Below are 24,899 nucleotides of genomic sequence, written 5' to 3'. Positions count from 1 at the left end.
TTACCAGTGATTGACAGGAGTGACACTGGTCTGTAGTTGCTGATTTCTGCTCTGCTCTTCTTTTTGTGAACAGGGACTACATTTGCCTCTTTCCATAGAGAGGGCCATTTACACTATACTAGGCAGTGCTGAAAGATGCGAGTTAGAGGTGCTGCTAGCTGGTCTGCACATCTTCTCAGCAATCTTGGGCTCAACTTGTCTGGGCCCACAGCCTTTTCTTGGTCAAGAGATTTAAGAAGGAAATGCACCTCCTCCCTCCCTCCCTCCCTCCCTCCCTCCCTCCCTCCCTCCTCCCCTCCCTCCCTCCCTCCCTCCCCGCCCTCCCGCCCTCCCCTCCCTCCCCTCCCTCCCCTCCCTCCCCGCCCTCCCTCCCTCCCACCCTCCCTCCCTCCCGCCCCTCCCTCCCTCCCGCCCCTCCCTCCCTCCCTCCCCTCCCTCCCCGCCCTCCCTCCCCTCCGCCCTCCCTCCCCTCCCTCCCTCGCCCCGCCCTCCCTCCCCTCCCTCCCTCCCTCCCTCCCTCCCTCCCTCCCTCCCTCCCTCTCTCTCTCTCTCATCTCTCATCTCTCTCTTGCTCTCTCTCTCTCTCTCTCTCTCTCTCTCTCTCTCTATCTATCTATCTATCTATGTCTCTATCTGTCTCTCTGTCTCTCTCTCTATCTGTCTGTCTTTATCTGTCTATCTCTCTCTCTCTCTCTCTCTCTCCCTCTCTCTCTATCTCTCTCTCTCTCTCTATCTCTCTCTCTCTCTCTCTCTCTCTCTCTCTCTCTCTCTCTCTCTCTCTCTCTCTCTCTCTCTCTCTCTCTCTCTCTCTCTCTCTCTCAGAGCTCTCATCTCTCGTCTCTCTCTCTTGTCTCTGTCTTTTACATCAGTACTGGTGTAAAGCTTTGCTGTAATTTCTAAAACCCAGACTCAAACTTGAGCCTAATACTGTATACAATATCTTTTTTAACTGTACATTATTTCCCAGTACTTTTGTAACTTTTTTCCACTGTGCAGCAGCACTGTTTCACAGATTGTTGAAGGTTGTATCATCTTCACACAGCTTATTCTTGATTCACATCTCAAGTTGACTAAATTTAATTCCTTAACTCATGACCCCTTCAAACTTTTACCACCAGGTGAGAAAAGTGCTCAGCCAACTCAGATTACCTGGTATTAATTTATTTAGAAAGGGATTTCAGTATGATGAAACCACTCAAATGACTAGAAAGTCAAGGATATATGAGGACTATGTTGATTTATGAGACAACCACTTAAGTGAGAGCACTAATTTCTCTCTACAACTGTTTGGCATATATTTTAGCAAGCTGATGTATTTAGAGATGCATCTGTGCATTTTGTAAATATTGTCTTGTTTTATGCATGTTAGATGATATTCAGTTTCATAAATGGTTTTTCTTATTGTTTTGCAATGTTTACTGTCAATTAGATATATAGTCAAAATGTACTGTGGTAACGTTTTTATTTGCTGGGTGCCTCAGATTTGTACAGTAAGTACATTGGGGTGTAATTAGTGCTTTAGTGACTAAAAACTCTAATGACCTTTATGCCATATATTTATTTTTCTTGATGTTTTTTATTTTTTTGTAATTAACTTGATAATATCAGGATTGCTGTATTGCATTAGTATAATTGTAGACAATGATAGTACCAATATATTGGAAAGACACTACATGCAGGCACCCTTAGCTTAGGGCAAAGAAAGCACTATACAGGTGAATAGTATATACTCTATGTAGTATTTATATAAATCTTAACTATTTCAGGGGTATGTCATTATCATCCTCACAGTCATCTCTCTCAAGGTTAAGTACATCAGGGAAAGGTTATCCAGGAACATTACCTCGTCATCATAAAATCTCCTCAAGTATTGGTAATGGATCATCTGCAAAATCTGGCAAAAAGGAGAAGAGTTTAAGGTATAAGTTTGGAGTTTTAAATAAACAGAGCTTGGGTTATACAGCTCTTGTGAGAATACATTAGTGAATAACATTGCACTTGATTAAATTGAGGGTTCACTGTACAAACTACCAATTATTATTGCATGCTAAATATATATTTTTTACTGCTTTGATCTTTGTCAAAAAATCTTGAAACTTTATATGGCCATTAAAATAAGAATACGGTAGATAATCACCTTCACACCAGTTAGGTTCTAGAAAAATGGAGCTATATGTGAAAATGTGATGGGTGGAGTCAGCAGCTTGGGGAAAAATTGTTATTTTATTTTTTAATTCTTCTTGGGGAAAAATTGTGTTTTGTTATTTTTTAATTCTTAAATCATCAATATTATAGATAGTGTATAAATGGAAAACAGGAATAAATAAAGGAGATGCAAATAGCGTGCTGAAAATTTCCAGCCAAGACAGGACTCGCAGCAATGGTTTCAAGTTGGACAAATTTAGATTCAGGAAGGATATAGGAAAGCACTGGTTTGGTAATAGAGTTGTGGATGAGTGTAACAAACTCCCGAGTACAGTTATTCGGGCTAAAACGTTGTGCAGTTTTAAAAATAGGTTAGATAAATACATGAGAGGGTGTGGGTGGATGTGAATTGGACCTGACTAGCTTGTGCTGCTGGATCTGGTGCTGTGCTCCTTCCTTGAGTAGAGATGACCAGAATAGGTGGGTCATTGGGCTAATTTGTGGGGAGGGGGGGGTGACATGGACCTGCTCCACATGGGTGAGTAGGCCTGTTGCAGTGTTCCTTCTTTCTTATATTCTTATGTTCTTGCTTGTTGGTCTAGAAATGTGTGAAGAGAGTTTATGTTGCCCTCAAAGCATAGATGGATATAATGAAGTTTAGACCCTCAAACATTTGTGTAAAATCTTTGACTTGAATGGGTTTTCTCAGTGTTAAATTTAACATGCTGGCCGTCTCCCACTGAAGTAAAGTGACCCAATAAAGAAACACTTTCACCATCATTCACACCATCACTGTTTTGCCAGAGGCATGCACTTACAACTGTTTAGATGTCCCTCTAAATAGCAGATGTCCAAAACTCTTCCTGTAGAGTACAGACACTGTACTACCCACCTTCCAGACTCGAGTCCAGCTAACCAGTTTTCCTGAATCCCTTCACAAAATATTAACTTGCTTACACTCCAATAGCTCATCAAATCCCAAAAAGCATTTGTCTCCACTCGTGGTTAATATCCAGAGACAAATAGTGTACCAGAAGAATACATATAGGGCACAGGGGCAACAGTGTGGGGCAGTGGGTGAGGCGGCCAGCTGCACTGAGCCAACCCACCTCAGTGTTTCTCAAGATGACAAGCAGTGAACATCTTTTAGTCTCATGGTTTTCAACTATGAAATCTGTGGTGCTTGACCAATCTTTTGCAAATTGTAAATGTGAGCTCTTTTTACATATACAAAGTGATTATACACAAAGTTGGAATGTATTTGGTTAAAAACTAACTGAGGAACAAATAATGTTAATAATTCAATCTTAACAAAAATGTAAATATAAAATCTATGGTTCTTCATCAATCTTTCAAACAAATGTGAGCTCACAATACTTTCATGGAATGAGGATACACATAGTATGAATGCATTTGATAAAAAAAATAACAGAAAAATTCAATTCAGTTATCAAAACTGAACTGATAAAAAGTAAAAAGGTAGCCACCATGATTGGGATTTTAACCCCTAGGTCTCAACAATTTTGCTTCTCCTAACCCCCAAATAAAAAACCACCAAAAAAAAAAAAGTTGGTTTTATACCAAGTAAAATGTAAAAGCATGTGACTCTCTGGGGTGAGGAATCTACAGTGGAACCTTGGTTTTTGTGATTAATCCATTCGAAAAGTCTGACAAAAACCCAAATCATACGAAAACTGAAGCAATATTTCCCATAAGAAATAATGTGAATCCTATTAATCCGTTCCAGACACCCAAAAATATTAACAAAAAAAATACATTTTTTTGAGAATAACGATAGTTTTACATTCAAACTAGGGCATACGAAAACCAAGGTTTGACTGTATTAGAAGAAAAATTTACACTTGAGTTTATTTGTGTAATAATATGACATTAAAGTTTTGTCTTTTCTGGAACATTGAGGATATTGAAACTATAAAGTTTCACTTCATTTTATATTAGCTTATACAGTTGCTAGTCTGCTTTTGTTCCAGCCAAAGGTGTTCTTTTATGAAATTTTGGTCTGTTTATAAATGTAATTCAATTACAAAAAATAGGTTAATTGATTGGAGGATTTGTAGTGTTAAAATGGTTAGTGATCTGAACTAACACTCAAGCAAAGGTACACACAGTTCAAGGGGGTGTGCCAAGCTTAGCTTGAATAGATAGACACAAGTCAGACATGAGGGTCTTGTGACTATTGCCTGCCATAGTAACTACATCACATTAAAAGTTTTGAGAATTTTCTAAATTAATGATTTAATCAATACAGGATTATGTATACACAAATTTGGGCTTATACTATGACAAAATACAAATAGATTCATAGATTTTTATAACTAAATGACCATCACTACTATGATTTACTCACAGACATGCAAATTATAAAATGGTGATGTTGCAAAAGTTTAGGGCCTACTGTATTCTTAATTCCTTCATTTAACAGTCGGCTGCTGCGTCGAGATAGCTTCTCATCCCAGCGTGAGCCATCAACTCAGTGGTTTGACCGGTCTGAATCCCATCTGAACCCTCCTCAGCCAATCTTTGAGTTAACTGAGCAGGTAACAGCTCCAGTAGGTGTCCAAACAACTTTTTTACATGTGCATAATGCATCTAACACTACATCTAATACTGTCTACATTTACTGCTCAAGCTTACTGCCACTTGCAGCTTTTAATTGAGTATGTGTATTTAATAACATAACAAGAATAATGGCTTATTAATGAGGTATGTATTGAAAACTTGATACTAATACATAAAATAAGGAATTTTCTTCAGAAGTTGTAAAACAATGGGGTTGACTACTGTATTAGCAAATTGGTTTTTATGTAGTGGAATATGTTTTTCTGGAATGAGGCGGAGATTTAAAAGAGTTAGGTGAGTGTGAGAGATAAGTATGTGTTGACAACAAATGTATGAGTTTGCTGAATAAAATAGGAAATTAATTAAGAGGGTGTTGGCTGATAAAAATGGATAAATAAGATGAAAACAGAAGAAGAGTTAAGATGGGTTGGTTATATAAACTTAATTAGGCAAGGTAGATTATTAATGAGGGTGTATACATTTGTGATGGATGAAAGTTATAGGGTGTACCTGAGAAAGAATTAGAGGTGGTAAATTGAGGTAGGTGCTTGAACATCTGGCAAATACATGCTAGTGTGTTAGACAATAGCAAATGAAGTTTAATTGTGTTAGAATATAAGTATGGAAGAGGGTAAGGTACCTAGGGATTGGCAGAGAGCATGCATAGTTCCTTTGTATAAAGGCAAAGGGGATAAAAGAGAGTGCAAAAATTATAGGGGGATAAGTCTGTTGAGTATACCTGGCAAAGTGTATGGTAGAGTTATTATTGAAAGAATTAAGAGTAAGACGGAGAATAGGATAGCAGATGAACAAGGAGGCTTTAGGAAAGGTAGGGGGTGTGTGGACCAGGTGTTTACAGTGAAACATATAAGTGAACAGTATTTAGATAAGGCTAAAGAGGTCTTTGTGGCATTTATGGATTTGGAAAAGGCGTATGACAGGGTGGATAGGGGGGCAATGTGGCAGATGTTGTAGGTGTATGGTGTAGGAGGTAGGTTACTGAAAGCAGTGAAGAGTTTTTACGAGGATAGTGAGGCTCAAGTTAGAGTATGTAGGAAAGAGGGAAATTATTTCCCAGTAAAAGTAGGCCTTAGACAAGGATGTGTGATGTCACCGTGGTTGTTTAATATATTTATAGATGGGGTTGTAAGAGAAGTAAATGCGAGGGTCTTGGCAAGAGGCGTGGAGTTAAAAGATAAAGAATCACACATAAAGTGGGAGTTGTCACAGTTGCTCTTTGCTGATGACACTGTGCTCTTGGGAGATTCTGAAGAGAAGTTGCAAAGATTGGTGGATGAATTTGGTAGGGTGTGCAAAAGAAGAAAATTGAAAGTGAATACAGGAAAGAGTAAGGTTATGAGGATAACAAAAAGATTAGGTGATGAAAGATTGGATATCAGATTGGAGGGAGAGAGTATGGAGGAGGTGAATGTATTCAGATATTTGGGAGTGGACGTGTCAGCGGATGGGTCTATGAAAGATGAGGTGAATCATAGAATTGATGAGGGGAAAAGGGTGAGTGGTGCACTTAGGAGTCTGTGGAGACAAAGAACTTTGTCCTTGGAGGCAAAGAGGGGAATGTATGAGAGTATAGTTTTACCAACGCTCTTATATGGGTGTGAAGCATGGGTGATGAATGTTGCAGTGAGGAGAAGGCTGGAGGCAGTGGAGATGTCATGTCTGAGAGCAATGTGTGGTGTGAATATAATGCAGAGAATTCGTAGTTTGGAAGTTAGGAGGAGGTGCGGGATTACCAAAACTGTTGTCCAGAGGGCTGAGGAAGGGTTGTTGAGGTGGTTCGGACATGTGGAGAGAATGGAGCGAAACAGAATAACTTCAAGAGTGTATCAGTCTGTAGTGGAAGGAAGGCGGGGTAGGGGTCGGCCTAGGAAAGGTTGGAGGGAGGGGGTAAAGGAGGTTTTGTGTGCGAGGGGCTTGGACTTCCAGCAGGCATGCGTGAGCGTGTTTGATAGGAGTGAATGGAGACAAATGGTTTTTAATACTTGACGTGCTGTTGGAGTGTGAGCAAAGTAACATTTATGAAGGGGTTCAGGGAAACCGGCAGGCCGGACTTGAGTCCTGGAGATGGGAAGTACAGTGCCTGCACTCTGAAGGAGGGGTGTTAATGTTGCAGTTTAAAAACTGAAGTGTAAAGCACCCTTCTGGCAAGACAGTGATGGAGTGAATGATGGTGAAAGTTTTTCTTTTTCGGGCCACCCTGCCTTGGTGGGAATCGGCCAGTGTGATAAAAAAAAAAAAGTATAATGCTATTTAAGAACTGATTCAGGTAAACAAGCTAACTAGACTTGAGTCTTGAAAGTTGTGAATTAGTGACTGCACTTTGAAAAGAGATGGTTGGGAGAGGGGTGTTGTGGAATATTAGGTCAACATTCTACAGCTTTCCTATCATGCTTCCACATCTGGAATATACCACAGTATGAAATGTCTAGTGTATGTTTCTTTAACACCCCCTCCCCCTTTCCTCCTTTTCTTATAACACTTCTCAGTCCTTTCTATAAGAGTGAGTCCATACATTGAGTTGGTCTCCAACTCAATATATGGAATATAGTACATTCCAGTTGTTCACCACATCACACTGAATGAATTCCCTTTTATTATTTATTTTTTTCCTCAGTGGACCTCATAATTTACAGATGTGTTCCCGTATTTTGCTTAATCCCATCTCAAAGTTAAATTATACCATATAGTATAAGTTTTTTAATTGAAGTCCTGTATACTCCATCTGAAAGTGAAATATTAATGAAATTATACCCTATTTAAGTTTTTTAATTGAAGTTCTACATACTACATATTTTTTTTCCTACACGTCAGCCATCTCCCACCAAGGCAGGGTGACCCAAAAAATAAAGAAACACTTTCACCATCATTCACACACAATCACTGTCTTTGCAGAGGCACCCAGATACGACAGTTTAGATGTCACAGCCAATATCCCAAACCCCTCCTTTAAAGCACAAGCATTGTACTTCCCACCTCCAGGACTCAAGTCTGGCTAACTGGTTTCCTTGAATCCCTTCACAAAATGTTGCCCTGCTCACACTCCAACAGCTTGTCAGGTCCCAAAAACCATTCATCTTCATTCACTCTTATCTAACACTCACACACATGCCTGCTGCATCTACCAAGCCCCTTGCACACAAAACCTCTTTTACCCTCTTCCTCCATCCTTTCCTAGGATAATCCCTAGCCCTCCTTCCCTCCACTACAGATTTAATGCACCCTCCAAGTCAATATGTTTTGCTCCATCCTCTCTAAATAACCAAACCACCTCAACAACCCCTCTTCAGCCCTCTGAATAATACTTGTGGTAACTCCATACCTCCTCCTAATTTCTGCACTACAAATTCTCTGCATAATATTTACACCACACATTGCTCTTAGACACTACATCTCCATTGGCTGCAGCCTTCTCTTCACTGCAGCATTTATAACTCTTGCTTCACACCCATATAAGAGTGTTGGTACCACTATACTCTCAAACATTCCCTCCTTTGCCACCATGGACAATGTTTTTTTTTTTTTTTTTTGTTTCCACATACATCAATACACTATTCACTCTTTTTTCTTCATCAATTCTGTGATTCACCTCATCTTTCATTGACCCATTTGCTGACAAGTCTACTCCCAGATATCTGAACACATTCACTTCTTCCATACTCAGTTCCCTCCAGCGTGACATCCAATTTTTCTTTACCTAACTCGTTTGATACTCTCATCTATGTTCACTTCAAACTTTTTTTTCCTTTACACACCTTCCCAAACTCGTCCACTAACCTTTGCAAATTCTCTTTAGAATCTCCCAAAAGCACAGTATCATCAACAAAAAGTAACTGTGTCAACTTCCATTTTGTATTTGATTTCCCATAATTTAATCCCACCCCTCTCCCCAACACCCTAGCATTTATTTCTTTTACAACCCCTTCTATAAATATGTTAAATAACCTGGGTGACATTACTCATCCCTGTCTAAGATCTGCTTTTACTAGAAAGTAATCTCCCTCTCTCCTACACACCCTAAATTGAGCCTCACTGTCTTCATAAAACCGTACTCGAGTCCTGAAGTGGGAAGTACAGTGCCCGCACTTTAAAGGAAGGGTTTGGGATATTTACTGTTTGGAGTGATGTCTAAACTGTCATATCTGCTCTCCTCTTCAAAGATGTGTGAATGATGGTGAAAGTGTTTTTCTCTTTTTGGATCACCCTGCCTTGCTGGGAAACAGCCAGCATGTTGAAAAAAATATATATACATACAGTGGACCCCCGCATAGCGACTTGAATCCGTGCAAGAGGGCTCATTGTTATGCGAAATGATCAGTATGCGAATGAATTTTCCCCATAAGAAATAATGGAAATCAAATTAATCCGTGCAAGACACCCAAAAGTATGAAAAAAAAAAATTTTACCACATGAAATGTTAATTTTAATACACACAAACTGAAAAACGCATGCACAATTACATGACACTTACTTTTATTGAAGATCTGGTGATGATTGATGGGATGGGAGGAGGGGAGAGAGAGTGTTAGTGTTTAGAAGGGGAATCCCCTTCCATTAAGACTTGAGGTGTCGAGTCCTTTTCTGGGGTTACTTCCCTTCTTCTTTTAATGCCACTAGGACCAGCTTCAGAGTCACTGGACTTCTTTCGCACAACATATCTGTCCATAGTGGCCTGTACCTCTCGTTCCTTTATGACTTCCCTAAAGTGTTTCACAACATTGTCAGTGTAATAATCACCAGCACGGCTTGCAATAGCTGTGTGAGGGTGATTTTCATCCATGAAGGTTTGCACTTCAAGCCACTTTGCACAGATTTCCTTAATCTTTGTAGTAGGCAATTTCTTCAATTTCTCTCTCCCCTCCTTCGAACCAGTTTCCTCAGGTCTGGCCTCTTGCTGTTGAAGTTGATCTATCAGCTCATCAGTGGTTAGTTCTTCATTGTCCTCCTCTGCCAACTCTTCCACATCATCCCCACTAACCTCCAACCACAAGGACTTTCCCAATGCCACAATGGATTCCTCAACTGGCATAATCCTCTCAGGGTTAGCCTCAAACCCTTCAAAATCCCTTTTGTCTACACATTCTGGCCACAGTTTCTTCCAAGCAGAGTTCAAGGTCTTCTTAGTCACTCCCTCCCAATTGAGGATATTAAAGTGCTCTCTCCAAAACTCTCTTAGAGTCAGTTGAGTTTCTGAGGTCACTACAAAGCACCTTTCAAACAGAGCTTTTGTGTACAGTTTTTTGAAGTTTGCAATAACCTGCTGGTCCATGGGCTGCAGGAGAGGAGTGGTATTAGGAGGCAAAAACTTCACCTTAATGAATTTCATGTCCCCATAAAGTCGCTCTGCCACGTCTGTAGGATGACCAGGGGCATTGTCTAACACCAGGAGGCACTTAAGTTCTAATTTCTTTTCAGTTAGGTAATTTTTCACATTGGGGGCAAATGCATGGTGTAACCAGTCATAGAAAAAGTCCCTAGTGACCCATGCCTTACTGTTTGCCCTCCACAGCACACACAAATTCTCCTTGAGGACATTCTTTTGCCTGAACGGTCTGGGAGTTTCAGAGTGATACACTAATAAAGGCTTCACTTTGCAATCACCAGTAGCATTGGAACACATCAACAAAGTAAGCCTGTCTTTCATAGGCTTATATCCTGGGAGTGCCTTTTCCTCCTGAGTAATGTAGGTCCTGCTTGGCATTTTCTTCCAAAACAGGCCTGTTTCATCACAATTAAACACTTGTTCAGGTTTCAGTCCTTCACTGTCTATGTACTCCTTGAATTCCTGCACATATTTTTCAGCTGCTTTGTGGTCCGAACTGGCAGCCTCACCATGCCTTATCACACTATGTATGCCACTACGCTTCTTAAATCTCTCAAACCAACCTTTGCTGGCCTTAAATTCACTCACATCATCACTAGTTGCAGGCATTTTTTTAATTAAATCCTCATGCAACTTCCTAGCCTTTTCGCTTATGATCGCTTGAGAGACGCTATCTCCTGCTAGCTGTTTTTCATTTATCCACACCAATAAGTCTCTCTCAACATCTTCCATCACTTGCGATCTCTGTTTCGAAAACACAGTTAAACCTTTGGCAAGAACAGCTTCCTTGATTGCCTTTCTGTTGCCCACAATAGTAGCGATGGTTGATTTGGGTTTCTTGTACAACCTGGCCAGGTCGGCGACACGCACTCCACTTTCATACTTATCAATGATCTCTTTCTTCATCTGTATAGTAATTCTCACCCTTATTGCTGTAGGGTTGGCACTAGAAGCTTTCTTGGGGCCCATGGTCACTTATTTTGCAGATAAAATCACCAAAAACACTAATAATACGGAATGTTCCGATTGTATGCTTGGATGTTACCGCAGAGGCTGGCTGGTAAACAATGCCACCGGCGGCACATGTGAGGCTGGCTAAGGGCGCACATTGGACGCGTCTCGGACGAACAGCGGTGAGCGGGTTTTTGAGCGGTATGCGAGGCAAAATTTTTGCGATAAAAGCGAGCGGTATGCGGATTGAACATTATGTGATGCCGACGGTATGCGGGGGTCCACTGTACTGTATACATATATACGGCAGGTTCATTGAAAAAAAAAATGTATATTTATCTATTTGTTTGTTTATTAAAAAATATTAATAACCCATTAAATCGCTCATCTATTTTACGGTAAGAACTGATTTTATATTTGCTGTATACTAATCCACATTCACTAAAGCTAATATATTTCCTGTTAACCCTTAAAGTGTCATTTAGTTGTGCATACTACATGTATTCATAATTTTAAAATTGATTAGTTAATTCTCAGATTTTTTTTATTTTAGCTGACACCTGAACGCCCTAAGAGAATAGATGTAGAGCGAGATAGATACCTGTCTCGACCACGCTCTCTTACTATAAGCTCATCCTTATCAGCAACTCCTTCACCTTCATTGGGTTCTCGAGAAAGTCTTAGTAAGTGAAGTTTTTTTTTTTTTTTTTAAAGTTTTAGGATATGTGCATGTGATCATCAGTCCTGAGAATATATAATAACAACTATATACAGAGAGCAATGTAAGGAAATCAATATGCAGTTTAGGTATAACTTAGGGGTTTCCTATCTTGCATTTTCAGAATCTGCTGTCAGATTTGTTTTCAATACTTGCCCCCAAAAAAAACTGGATGCTCTTATGTACAAAATAGATGCTTTAATATACAAATAAATTATGTGTAAACTATTAGGGGTAATGCATACACAGCTTTTTGGTGGATATAATATCCTTCCAGGAAGGTGCATTGATGCTGGTGAATGGCTCTTGATCTGAATGATTTAAGCTACCCTCGACTCAGATCATACCCGATTACCCATTCCCTAGGCATTGTATGGCCCCCTAAAGTTTAGCTCTTCCTTATCACTATAATAATAATGAAGAGTTTCAAAGAAACCATCTAGCCAGATTTGAGTCCTGGAGGTGAAAAGTACAGTTCCTGCACTCTGAATGAGAGGTGGGCTGTTGCAGTTCAGATAATCTGAATTGTAATGTCTGCACATTTTTTGTCAAGACAACTATTGAATGAGTGATGATGAATGTATGGTGGGGTCACCTTTCCTTGGTGGGTGAACCATAATAATAGTAATAATAATAATAATAATGCAATAAGCAATAGACGTGCTTACTTGATGATGGTGTCTAGGTCTTCAATATCAAATTTATTGTTTTTTTCACAGTGAGCACACCAACTGGCTCAATATGTGAGGAGGATGCTCCCCCACCTTTGCCTGTTAAGATGCGTGATCAAGATGGAGACAGTGTTTCTTTAAGGCTAAGTGCCATGTCACTGCATGCTACTAAAGTGAGTACACTTTTGCTTTTCTTAGGATTCATCCAAGGATAACTTTGAATTTTTGCTTCTCTCAGGATTTTTTAAATTATTAAATAAACAGAATATTTTATTTTTCTTCTTGTAGACAATTTGCACTAACATCATGTTAATGCCTGCAAACAAATCATATTTTGAAGAAAATTCACTTATGCTAAATTAACTTTGATTTGGTATATGACCAATGTTTTTATCTAATGACAAGTCATCAAAATTGATATTAGCTAGATTAGTATAAATTCTTTGTTGTTCTCTTTAGGTAGCTGGGTGAAGCAGGGACTTTTTTTCTTCTGAACCCTAGAGTATAGTGGTCTCAATATTCATGGACCCACTAATTGAAAAGATTCACACACATGGGGCTGGTGTTTGTTAGCAATACATACACATGTTGAAATGTATTTGCAGAACTCTTGCATACACTAAGTACAAGTCTAATGGTAAAAACAATTTTGTATGGGTGTGAGATCAATGTGTAATGCAAGAAAGAGTTATTGAAGTGGCTTGACCATGCCGAGAAGATTTAAACAAGATAGGTTGATAAAGTGGTTTGTAAATTTCCTCCCAAAAAATAAATTGGAAATGAATATATATATATATATATATATATATATATATATATATATATATATATATATATATATATATATATATATATATATATATATATATCTGTCTCTCTCTCTCTCTCTCTCCTCTCTGTCTCTCTCTCTCTCTCTCTCTGTCTCTGTCTCTCTCTGTCTCTCTGTCTCTCTGTCTCTCTCTGTCTCTCTGTCTCTCTCGTCTCTCTCGTCTCTCTCGTCTCTCTCGTCTCTCTCGTCTCTCTCTCACTCTCCCTCTCTCCGTCTCTTTCTCTCTCTGTCTCTGTCTCTGTCTCTCTCTCTCTCTCTCTCTCTCTCTCTCTCTCTCTCTCTCTCTCTCTCTCTCTGTCTCTCTCTCTCTCTCTCTCTCTCTCTCTCTCTCTCTCTCTCTCTCTCGCTCTGTTCTCTCTCTCTCTCTCTGTCTCTCTCTCTCTCTCTGCTCTCTCTCTCTCTGTCTCTGTCTCTTCTCTTCTCTCTCTCTGTCTCTCTCTCTCTCTCTCTCTCTGCTCTCTCTCTCTCTCTCTCTCTCTCTCTGTCTCTCTCTCTCTCTCTTCTCTCTCTCTCTCTCTCTCTCTCTCTCTCTGTCTCTCTCTCTCTCTCTCTCTCTCTCTCTCTCTCTCTCTCTCTCTCTCTCTCTCTCTCTCTCTCTCTCTCTCTCTCTCTCTCTCTCTCTCTCTCTCTCTCTATATATACACAGGGTTTGACAAGGTTGAGGATCCTAGCTTTATTGACAGCTATATTACAGGTTAAGGATTCCCTAACTTTATTGGCAAGCTAAAAGCTGTTACCTACATCAGCTCATTTGAAAGCATTTTTATTGTTATGAGACATACAAGTACGGGACAGGATGAAGTTGGAGCCATCTGTGGGCCAGCATTTTCATTTGATCAACTGACTTTATCTCGTTGAAATCATTATGCTGTACGAATGTGTTCCATACTCTAGTCATCCTGGGTATGTATGATCTCAGATGGAGTGATGTTCTGGAGAAGGGTACAGCCAGAGTGAAGTTGCTGCTTTCTGCCCGTCTTGTGGCATAAAAGCTTGTTTCACGCTGTCCTCGAAGTGGATCCAAGTGTGGTATTTTGACAATATTGGCCTTGTACATAACATTAAGGCCACCCACATCCCTCCTATGTTGAAGGCTCTGCTGAAATGACAGATCTATCCAGGATGGGTCCAGGCGAGAGATGAGACGTCTTGCTCTGTTCTCTACTCTGTCAAGCAGTCGCAGATGAGAGGGGGGGCAGGCAAACCAAGAAAGTGGAGCATACTCAAGGTGCGAGCGTACTTGTGCCTCGTACAGGATCATGCAACCCCTACTGTCAAGCAGATGGGAGATACGGCGAAGTGCTCTAAGCTTCCTGGCTGCCTTGTTTGCAAGATTTATAACATGGTTCTTCATGGTTAGCTTGGAGTCAAATTTCACCCCAAGGATATCAACTTCTTCTCCAGGTGCCAACATCCTCCCATTCATCCTTACTACTGCACCAGCATTACCATCATGGTGCCTAGAGACGATCATCATTTGCGTTTTCTCAGGTGCAAATGTTACTTGCCATCTGTTTCCCCAAGCTGATATAGCTCTCAGCTGGTGATTGATGTAGCTTAGAGCAGCTGGCATTTCTTCTCTTGGATAAGTGAATGTCAGTGTACAGTCGTCTGCATATGCATGTGATTCTGGGATGAGATGAAGAAGGTCGTTGAAGTAGACATTCCATAACAATGGACCCAGCACGCTTCCTTGTGGAACACTTGCCCCAGTAGGATGTCTTGCTGATTCTGTTCCACTGAGAACTACCCTTAAAGATCTACCATGAGGTAATCACTGAGGAGACATAAGAGCCTGCAGTTCCCATATTGTCAAAGTACCACACTTGGATCCACTTCAAGGACAGCTTGAAGCAAGCTTTTATACCACAAGATGGGCAGAAAGCAGCAACTTCACTCTGGCTGTACCCTTCTGGTCATACTTTCAAATGTCTGTATTAGCAGAGCACCATAAAGTGGGGCCCTACTATGTATGGAACTGACAAAATTTACTGCAGCATATGTTGTACATCTGTTAAAAGAGTGATAGCTAATGATTTCTGTCTCTGAGTCACTCTACCTTGGTGGGAAATAGCCATTGTGATACAAAAATAAAAAAAGCTAATTAAAAATATTTCTCCACAGTTTGTTTTTCCTTCGGACATATCTCCTGAGCCTCCAGAGAAGCCACCACGACCGGACAAGAATCACAATCATGAGGATCCATCCCATTTATGAAAATACAGACATGAAGGGTTAAAATCACAATACTGTGACTGAAGGAAATTGCTACATGCCCACAATTTTTATTACCAATTTGTGGTCTTGTGTGATACAATTTAAACATATTAGATCACCAAACTAGGAAGAAAGGAATTGGTTTGAAAAAAATGTCATGAGTACAAGAAAAAAAAGTGTCTCTCTGTATTCATCTATATGTGACTGCAGGAGTCAAGTAATGTTAAAACAAAGTGTTAATCATTACAAGGAAAATTTAGTGACTCCTTTAAGAGGCTATGAGAGCAGGAAGCAAGTTCATTAGTGATTTCTTACACAAATGTTTGTTGGAAAGGCAAGTGCTAAAGTACACTAGTTTGGCTGTGTCATTTTTAAGATGCAGGTCACTGCCACTGTTACTGCTACCTATGACACAAACATTTTTGTAGTAGGTAATAATTTGTTATTCCTATTTTGCTTTTCATGACAAAGAAATAATAGTATGGATAAAATTAGAAAGATAAGCACACTGACTGTAATTTGTAATTATATTTTGATAAATATTTACAAAGATAAAAATCTTTATTATGCATACACTGCATACATTGTTGAGTTTGGCTATGAATTTTTATTTTTCTACATGCCAGAAATAATTTGCATGAGAGGGGCAAAGATTTATAAAGCATTCTAGACTTATACTTTTCCATTGCATCAGTAAGTCTGTAGTCTTTTTTACCAGCTGAGACTGTGTTGTGTAAAGAACATAAAAGGCAAGTACAATGATTTAATTAGGTATTTGTAACATACCGTACACTCCCTTCAGAGTATGTTAGCTGCCACTTTGAATTCTCATACTTCATTAAGAGTTGTAAATTCATGGTACAGTATTGAGCCTGGATATTCACCTCAGTGAGTGGGAATTAACAGCTTTGCTCATTCTTTCAAATGTATAGTATTTTTGATCAGCTACTATTTGTTTATAATAATTTCATATTAAGTGATGTCTACTTCTTTTGCTAAGTTCAGTTGCCCATTATTTTGTACATGTATGCTATTCAGGAAAATTTATATACCTTAATGATCTGTGTGTAAAGAATGGTTCTTTATATTTTATTATTAAGATTAACTTTTTAATATTCAACCAGATTTAGTTCAGTCCATATCAGTTGTATTATTTCATTCATAACTCATAGATTTGTCATTGCTTGTACTCTGTAAATATCTTCAGTAGTATTACACATTTTGTAATTGACTTGGTTGTCAATGAGAAAACCACCATTATCTTAATCTTGCCAAGGTTGATAGGCACAGAAAGATAAAATTATTATATGCTTATTACTAGTGATGGTTTATTCTTTAGATGTTAAATAAGAAGGTTAAATTTTCTTAGCAGTAAATTGAAACATTTAAAGAATCTTGTGGTTCAGTTCAAGAATGTCATGAAAGTGCCATATGAATGAACTTGTTTGCATCTCTTGCTAATCAAAATTTTAGCATAATTGTATGGTAATTATTATTATTACTTAGATGGTTAGATAAAATGAGCCAAAGAACGAGGGTCCAACATTTTTTATAAGCATTCTGTATAAATCTTAAGTATAATGGGTAAAGAAAGGTGCCATTAACTTTTTTCTCTGTTGCTGCTTTCTCTTGTACTATCCAGCAAAGAATACTTTGTATTTCTTTAACATATTCTGCCAAGTTTTTGATTAAATTCTTGCTTCTGATTGGTTAGGATGTGCTATTTCTTGTAACTTTATTGACTAAGGTCAAGTGGTATGATATGGTCTGCTGTTGCAATACTTCTACTGGCAGATTTATGAAACAGTTTTTGAAGAATATTGTTTATTCAAGACATTACAGCTTTGCAAAAATACATCACAAACAAAATCACTTAATCTTGTTTATTTTAGGAAGGGGTATGATACAAGACTATAATATCTTGGGGCTGCCAAAATTTACATTTTAGAATTTGGGTTTAGTCATGCATAGATGAGGTTGTTGACATTCCTTATGTTTTACTCGTTCCAGTTCAACTACATGAAAAGTGGTAAAAATTTATATAGAGTGGTCCATATATTTTTGCCTCCTTATTGTTTTACCATCAAGTATTTTTTTTAAACAACATTAGGCTCTAGATTTTTTCATGTAAATAAAGATTGATAAATGATACATTTAATTTTTCCTCTTTATAGTGTACTGGTATGGTACTGTAATGACTGTATTTTAGCATTCTTTTTTATTAATAGTCATTTGTTGTTATAAAATATATGTGGTGGGTAAATTTAAAATTACTCTTAAATTCCTGTTATTTGCATTGTTATGATTTGAACATGACTCCTCACCTCCCACTCTTTCATTTGCTCCTCTCCCTCCCTCCTGACCCCTATCCTCTTTTATTTCTCTTCCCTTCTCTTTGCCCTGCCTCCTTTCTTCTATATTCTTTCTCTTCCTCTTCTGTACCCTCTCTTCTCTTCCCAGTGGGAAACTGTTTAACATGATTTTGGGTAAGGGCTTTATCACATATCTTGAGCACTGGAATAGTCTTCCACTGAAATAGTTAGTGCCAAATTAATTTAGTCCTTCAAGAATCAGTTAGACATCTTGCAAATTTGGGATTCTAGTAGTCACAGTCCACTCTAGGCAGTGGCCACTGGCACTCTGGTAGAAATTCTGGAACTCATCAGAATATCTATTTGGATGTGGTCCACCCAGAACACAGTATTTAGAAGTAGAATTAGTGGTAGACTGATAATGGAGTAGTGTTATTACTGTTGCAGTAGCAGTAGTTACAGCCCATCCACTTGTCTTTCCTACTGAATATCAATGCCTGCTACACTCATGTAGTGTGAGTTTTCTCTGCTTCCATGGAGAAAGGGGAGAGCAACTGATTAATCATGTTTGCTGCAGCTATCTAGAAAATAGTAGATAGTCCTCCATTGAGATTAGAGAAGATAGTCCTTTGTTGATGGCTTTGGTCTGAGCTGTAGTCTCTCTCTTTACTTCCTTTTCTTTCTTCACTGCCTTTCCTCTTCCTCTCCTCTCTTTTCATTCCTCTCATTTCATTCTATTAACTGGTAATTTCTTAAATTTGTCAGATCAGTTACCAGCATCCAGTTAAAATTTGAAAAGAGGTGTACATTGTGGTACGTATTCTTATTATGTAATGTGTAAGATATTTAATTCTAATTATTTTTCCTTGATGTGCTGTTACTAAACCATTCTCATAAGTTTGTAAGCTTGAGTCTGTTTTTCTGTAACCATCAAATATAATTTCCTGCAAAGTTAAAACATGTTATAATAATACTTGAATGGAGGTAAATTCATTAATATCTTCATGTTATTGTTGATCATGTAAAAGTATATGGAAGTTTGGTGTTTTGTCCATCCAATTTTCTCCTTTCTAGACTTTTCACCGTGCACTAGTTAAAAGTTACAGCTAGCAGTGTCTGTAACATAGCAATGTCAAAATACAGTTTGTTCATGAAATCCTACTATAAATTTGTCTGCCAGGTTCACTTTAGGTATGCTCATCAGGTCTACTTGAGGTATATCTAATAGTCTACTTGAGGTCTATCTACTAGGTTTACTTGAGACCTGTCAGGTTCATTTGATGTTGATGTGTGCCAGGTCCATTTTAGGTCTCAGCTAGGTCCACTTTGAGGTCTGCTGCCAGGTCTACTTGACATCTGTCTGCCAGGTCCATTTGATGTCTGTTTGCCAGGTTCATTTGATATCTGTGTGAGAGAGATCCACTTTAGTTCTCAGATAGGTCCACTTGAGGTTTGTCTGCCAGGCCCACTTGACTTTTGTCTGCCAAGTTGAGATGATGTGTATGTGTGTCCACTTTAAGTCTACCAGATCCACTTAAGCTCTGTCTGCTAGGCCCACTTGACATCTGTCTGCCAGGTTCATTTGATGTCTTTGTGTGCTGGGTCCACTTTTGGTCTCTGCCAGATCCACTTGAGATCTGTCTACTAGGTCTACTTGAAATTTGGCTAAGATGTATTTTGGGGTAAAAAAAATTATGTACTTTATTTAGATTAATGCTAGAATATCATCAGCATAAGTATAATTATTAATATTTTTTTTTTTTTCAATTAGTAATTCTGAATATTATCACTTATTTTTACATTCGAAAAGCAACATATGATTAAAATAGAACTTATTTAAGAAATATATATGTAATCATAAAATTAACCATTTCTGGTAATTACAAATGAGAGGAAAATATCCCTGTTGTATTTTTAAAGTGCACTAGTTATAATTTATTCATTTGCACATCTCAACCAGATTTCTTTCTAATACGTTGTATTTTTATTGAATGTCACAGCAAGCAAAATGGTTAAAAATTTCTTGCAAAAGTAAATGTTCATTTTAAGTAAACGTTGTGTTAAACTTAAGAAATAGTTTTTTCTGTGTAATGTGTTATTTGGTGTCACCCAGTCACATTTATAGCCTTTTGAAATTGTGTGCATATATGTTCATTTAATGTAACTTAAAAATTATAAGCCTTTTAACTTTTGTGATCATGCATTACTGTCACAAACAGTATTTTATTTTTCCTCTTGTATTCATTCAGCAAGCTGTGATAATAAGACTTCAGTGTGGGTTACCCTGTCTTAAACATAGCCATTACTGGGTGTAATTAAGCAAACTTGGTTACCATTCAGCTCTGGTTAATTTTATATTTTAGAATAATGCATTGCGGGTTTAGCCCCTTTTTTTTATGTTAGGTATATAATTGGTTTGGAAAAAGGAAACAGTTTTGTTCTTGTCTGATTTGCTTCTTTGTATATGGTTTACAAAAATAGAGATTTGATGTAAAATCTCATAAATTTATTTGATATTCCTTCAGAAAAAAAATTCTAAATGGTGCATGGCTATGATTGCCAGATTATTATCAATATTATTATTATTTTTATTATAATTTTTTTTAAGAATAAGTACAAAACAAAAGCTTTGAAGCTGCACAAACTAAGAGTGCCATAGAATATTTTTTACAGAAGAGGAGGGATTGTATTTTTGTATGGTGCTGTATAACCAAAGGAGATGTTTGTATAAGAGGAACACATCTTGCAGGATGATCACTGTACATCACTTCCTGTATTAATGCAGATTGTGTTAATCGGAAATTTTATTAAACAATGTTAGTTTCGTATACATTTTTTTTTTGTTTTCATGGCATATTAACTGTATAAAAGATATAAAGCACAGTTTGAATATCCAGAATGTTAATGTGCTGGTTCATTCAGTTTCTGGATTATGTAGGCAGTGATGCAAAAACCAGGTTCCTTCAATCAGAAGGGTGTTATGAATAACGTGTAATTAGAATGTTTTATACTTTGTTTAAATAGAATTATATAATATATGGATTTGCCGCTGTTTTCATGTAGTTGTTTTATTCGGTTTATATAATTGATACTTGGGAGAGAGATGTGTTCCCAGACAAAAATGCTGTCTTCAGTTAATTAAAAAAGATAAGAAAACAATAGAATTATTTCTTATATTTTCTTGAGATTTGGAATTAGTACAATGTAAAGTCTTGTAAAAAGAGAGAGAGACAGGTGCTCATTGTAAGTTGTGAGTCTCATCGTAAAAGTTTAATATTGAACACTGGAAGCCTTACCTTGGTGTCTAGTCACTGCGAGAAGCTTGCAAGTACAAGCCTATGTTCTGGTCAAATTAAGCTAGATTTAAATATACAACAGTCATTAAATAGAATTAAGGGAACTAGATAAAGCAGTGGCTGATCTCCATGAAGGCCTCATTGGCTTGTCAAAAGAAAATACAATGACATACTGCTAGTGAAAAGTTAATACAGTATGCCTTTGTGTTGCTTGTGATCATAAAATTTAATTCCTTGCTTTTGGCAAATTTACCTCGTGAAAACCAGATACAAATTTCAGATAGCCTATTATATGTGATTTTACATCTGTAATTTTCTATAATAAGATTGAAAACAGTTATTTAATTATTAAATTTTAATGTGTTATCAATATATAATGTATTCTTATTTTCTTTTAAGTTTTTTAAATGACCTGGTCTTAATGTAATATTGTCTTTCAAATAATGGTACTGTACTTATGCCTGTGATGCATGAAACAATCAGATTCTTAAAAGTAAGATCTATGTATTTATGTCAGTGTTTGAGCTGCTTCTATTATGTATCTATTATTTAATAATACTGTAAACAATTAAACTGCTTAAATTGTAAGTGATTTTATTTATAAAATAATTCCTGTAGATAATAGAGACAAGCAAACTGAATTATTATATTCTGTGCATCAGAAAGTGTGTGTGTGTGTATGTGGAAGTAGGAGTAGATCAGCCTTTGACCTCTTCATATTGTTTCATGTACAACAGAAATTAATTTGAACTCCTATTTTTGTATTGCTTGTTAGCATGTCTCAATACTGTACATGATCCTAGCTTATAGGTGTAATTTTTTAAAAATTGTTTTCATTTTACCCTACAACATTTCAGGCAGTCTGAACTTCCATTAGCTAGAGATGCAGTTGATAGTATACACATTCACTGTGCTCCAGGCCTACACTCATGGAATGTGTAATTTACAAATAAAAATTTCACCCCTTGAGTCCGGTGGAGGGGCTCTTTGTCATTTAACACACCAGCCATCTACTGAGGTGATGCAAAGACGAGGAAACACATTCACCATCATTCATTCCATCAGTCAACCAGCTGCTGCCTTGCCAAAAGTCTGTTGACATCACCATTTAGATGACTGAGTTGGAACATCTGGCCCCTCCTTCAGAGTGCATGCACTGAGTTTCCCCACCTCGAGTCTGGTTAAACAATTTTCCCTGAATTCCTTCATAATTGTAACTAACTCTCACTAGACTAGCACACAACCATAAAAAAAAACTTTCTCCACTCTGATCTTATGTATTCATGCAACTACTTTATCTGACCACCTTGTTGATAGCCCCACCTTTGACAGCTTATTTCACCAACTTTAATTATAGTGCAGTAGGGCCCCACTTTACAGTGTTCCGCTAATACAGACATTTCAAATTATGACCAAAACTCGCTATACCGCTCCCCCCACCTGACTTTCTAATTCACTGCTCTCACACCCTTACTTTATTTTCCCTCCTTGCTGACAAACCCACCTTTGACACAGACTCCCTCTTCAACATTTTGACAGCAACTGATTATTACACAAATTTTGATCATCCTTCCTTTAGCACTCCTCACAACCCCTCCAAATTTTACCTTTATTGTCATCTCCACCCTTATTTATCCTTAGATCTTGCATCAGTATCTACCCTGCACCGCTGTATGACCCTGGTAGCTTTAGCGCCTTTTTTTTTTTTATAATAATTTTTTGGCCCAAATGGTTTCTCACCCTTCATGTTTAATGTTACAGAGGCACTCTGATTCAAATTCCATTGGTTAACCATAAAGTTAGGGTGTTCAGCAAGTGCACTTCATCTCAAGTGGCATAAACAAACAGTGAATGACCCATGTGTCATATTACCACATGTATAATATCACAATGTTGAGAAATTGGAAAAGACAGCTTAACCCTTAAACTGTCCAAACAGATCTACGTTCACATGCGTAGTGCTCCAAAAGTAGATCTACGTTTTTTAACATTTTCAAATATAACAAAAAAAATGAAGATCAAAGTTTTTTTACAAGTTTTCAAATGTAAAAAAAGAAAAAAGCTTACGTTTTTTTACATACTTTCAAATGTTGAAAAAACGTAGATCTACGTTTGGACAGTTTAAGGGTTAATTAATCCAGATTACACAACACACTGAGGCTAATGTAGGATGATAATAAATAAAGGCCTATCATGAGATGAGTTCAATTAAACTAAGAAATGCCCACACAGGCACAAAGAAAGTTTTTACCATGACAACTTTTTGCTCTACAATTTTATTAAGTCAGTACAGATAGCCGACTTGGTAAAGCTCCACTTAGAACGAAACATCACAGTAAAAGCTTGCTGTGCAGCTGTTTATCTTTTTCTTACTATTGGCAGTATGCATTTTTTATCCACTGTGTGTACAATCCAGAGTCAATTCGTGAAACACACAGTTATATCATCATATATATTTGTGAGACCCGAACTATCTAAGCTTGTGCTTGATCTCCTTCAGCTGGTTGCCATGTACAGTCCCACGATAAGCCAGGTGGCTCTCACTCTCCCTCTCGCGCAGCTCTTCCCTGAGCTCGTCTGCAGTGCACTGGTTCAAGTCCTTACCCTGGCCGTAGAAGATGTCTTCCCTGTACAGCTTATTCTTCTGGCGGTATGTGCCGTGGATCTGTGGCAAACAAAGTGAGGTCAAGAAGGATGTTACAAACAATGCGATATCTAATAAGCATAGAGATCTCCAGTGAATACTAGAAAGGACTGCCCTTCTAGCATCCAGCCTGTTACTGGGTTTTTGTAACAAGTAGTCAGTATCCTGGTCCAATTATCCATTAGAATTAAGTAAGATTCAAGAGTGCTTCAGGATTATAACTGGTAGGCTACTAACTAAAGAGATTAAAATTTAATAAGTTTATTAATAACAATAAAGTTGTCTAGGCATATAATATCAAAGTAAATTAGTCAAAACAATCACTTCTCTCATATATAGTAGTATTGTGCTGAAGGCACATATCACATCTTTATGGCTTTTAAGTACCGTCTGGTACATTGTTAGCATTTAACAACATAATACAAATATATACAAGTAAGTTTGTGTGTAAGTGCTCTAAGTAGTTCACTGTATCTCAAGACTCGACTGGCTTAGCGCTTCTTTTTGATTATAATAATAATAATAATAATATGAGACACACAACCTCAGTACAATGTCGAAAATCACTAAGTCTAGGCTACGTTCTGTGAACAGTTACACAGAACCAACAACAAGAAAGCGACAGAGACGATCTTCCAACAAGTGCCAGCAAGGGAGAGCTAGAGAGGCACGTCTTGTTAGAAGCAATGTCTGTGAGCCAGCACAGGCCAGGCAGACTCTCCCTCCAGGTGAGGTGTGATCACCCCACCCTCATCATGTGACTCTCCGTGGACTGCTGCTGCCCAGCAACACAAGCCGGCAGCGAAACAAGCGGAGTGAAAATTACAGTAGTTAGACAATGCTGTCAGCTACTTAACACTCTCGGACTATGAGCACTGAATAATATATAAATGTTACATCCCCTCAGGGAAGGTTCCTTGATGTTGGTGAGGGGCTCTTCATTTAGGGAACTGGATCTATGCTCCAGTTCCCCGAATTAAGCCTGAATGCCTTCCACATCCTCCCCCCTCAGGCGCTGTATAATCCTACGGGTTTAGCACTTCCCCTTGATTATAATAATAATACATCCTACCTAATAATATAACTAAGTCAAATAATGATATAAAGTAGTAGGTTGGTAGACAGCAACCACCCAGGGAGGTACTACCGTCCTGCCAAGTGAGTGTAAAACGAAGCCTGTGATTGTTTTACATGA

General features: G+C 38.0%; 2 protein-coding genes across 5 annotated transcripts in view; one reads left to right on the top strand and one right to left on the bottom strand.

The window, feature by feature from the left end:
* mbc (myoblast city) overlaps positions 1-17,712 on the top strand; it is a 238,864-nt gene extending 221,152 nt beyond the window's left edge. For 2 of the 4 annotated variants that reach the window (XM_070085737.1, XM_070085735.1), the window contains 5 exons: positions 1,767-1,919; positions 4,589-4,715; positions 11,571-11,700; positions 12,455-12,579; positions 15,360-15,597. In XM_070085737.1, coding sequence (XP_069941838.1) covers positions 1,767-1,919; positions 4,589-4,715; positions 11,571-11,700; positions 12,455-12,579; positions 15,360-15,452 — 628 coding nt within the window. In that variant the 3' untranslated portion in view covers positions 15,453-15,597. Of the gene's footprint in view, positions 1-1,766; positions 1,920-4,588; positions 4,716-11,570; positions 11,701-12,454; positions 12,580-15,359 lie in introns of all 4 variants that reach the window. The other 2 variants (XM_070085738.1, XM_070085736.1) reach the window with 2 other exon arrangements.
* A 5,689-nt stretch (positions 17,713-23,401) lies between these two features.
* The window catches only part of LOC128686256 (uncharacterized), a 58,164-nt gene continuing 56,666 nt past the window's right edge, over positions 23,402-24,899 (bottom strand). Inside the window, exon 6 of the mRNA XM_070085739.1 lies at positions 23,402-23,725. Within this exon, the coding sequence (XP_069941840.1) occupies positions 23,531-23,725 (195 nt within the window). The 3' untranslated portion in view covers positions 23,402-23,530. The remainder of the gene's footprint in view (positions 23,726-24,899) is intronic.

This window comes from Cherax quadricarinatus, chromosome 17 (genome assembly GCF_038502225.1).
Source record: "Cherax quadricarinatus isolate ZL_2023a chromosome 17, ASM3850222v1, whole genome shotgun sequence".
Taxonomy (NCBI): Eukaryota; Metazoa; Arthropoda; class Malacostraca; order Decapoda; family Parastacidae; genus Cherax; species Cherax quadricarinatus.
The sequence above is the reverse complement of the archived record's forward strand: the minus strand, read 5'-3'. Positions and strand labels throughout refer to the sequence as shown.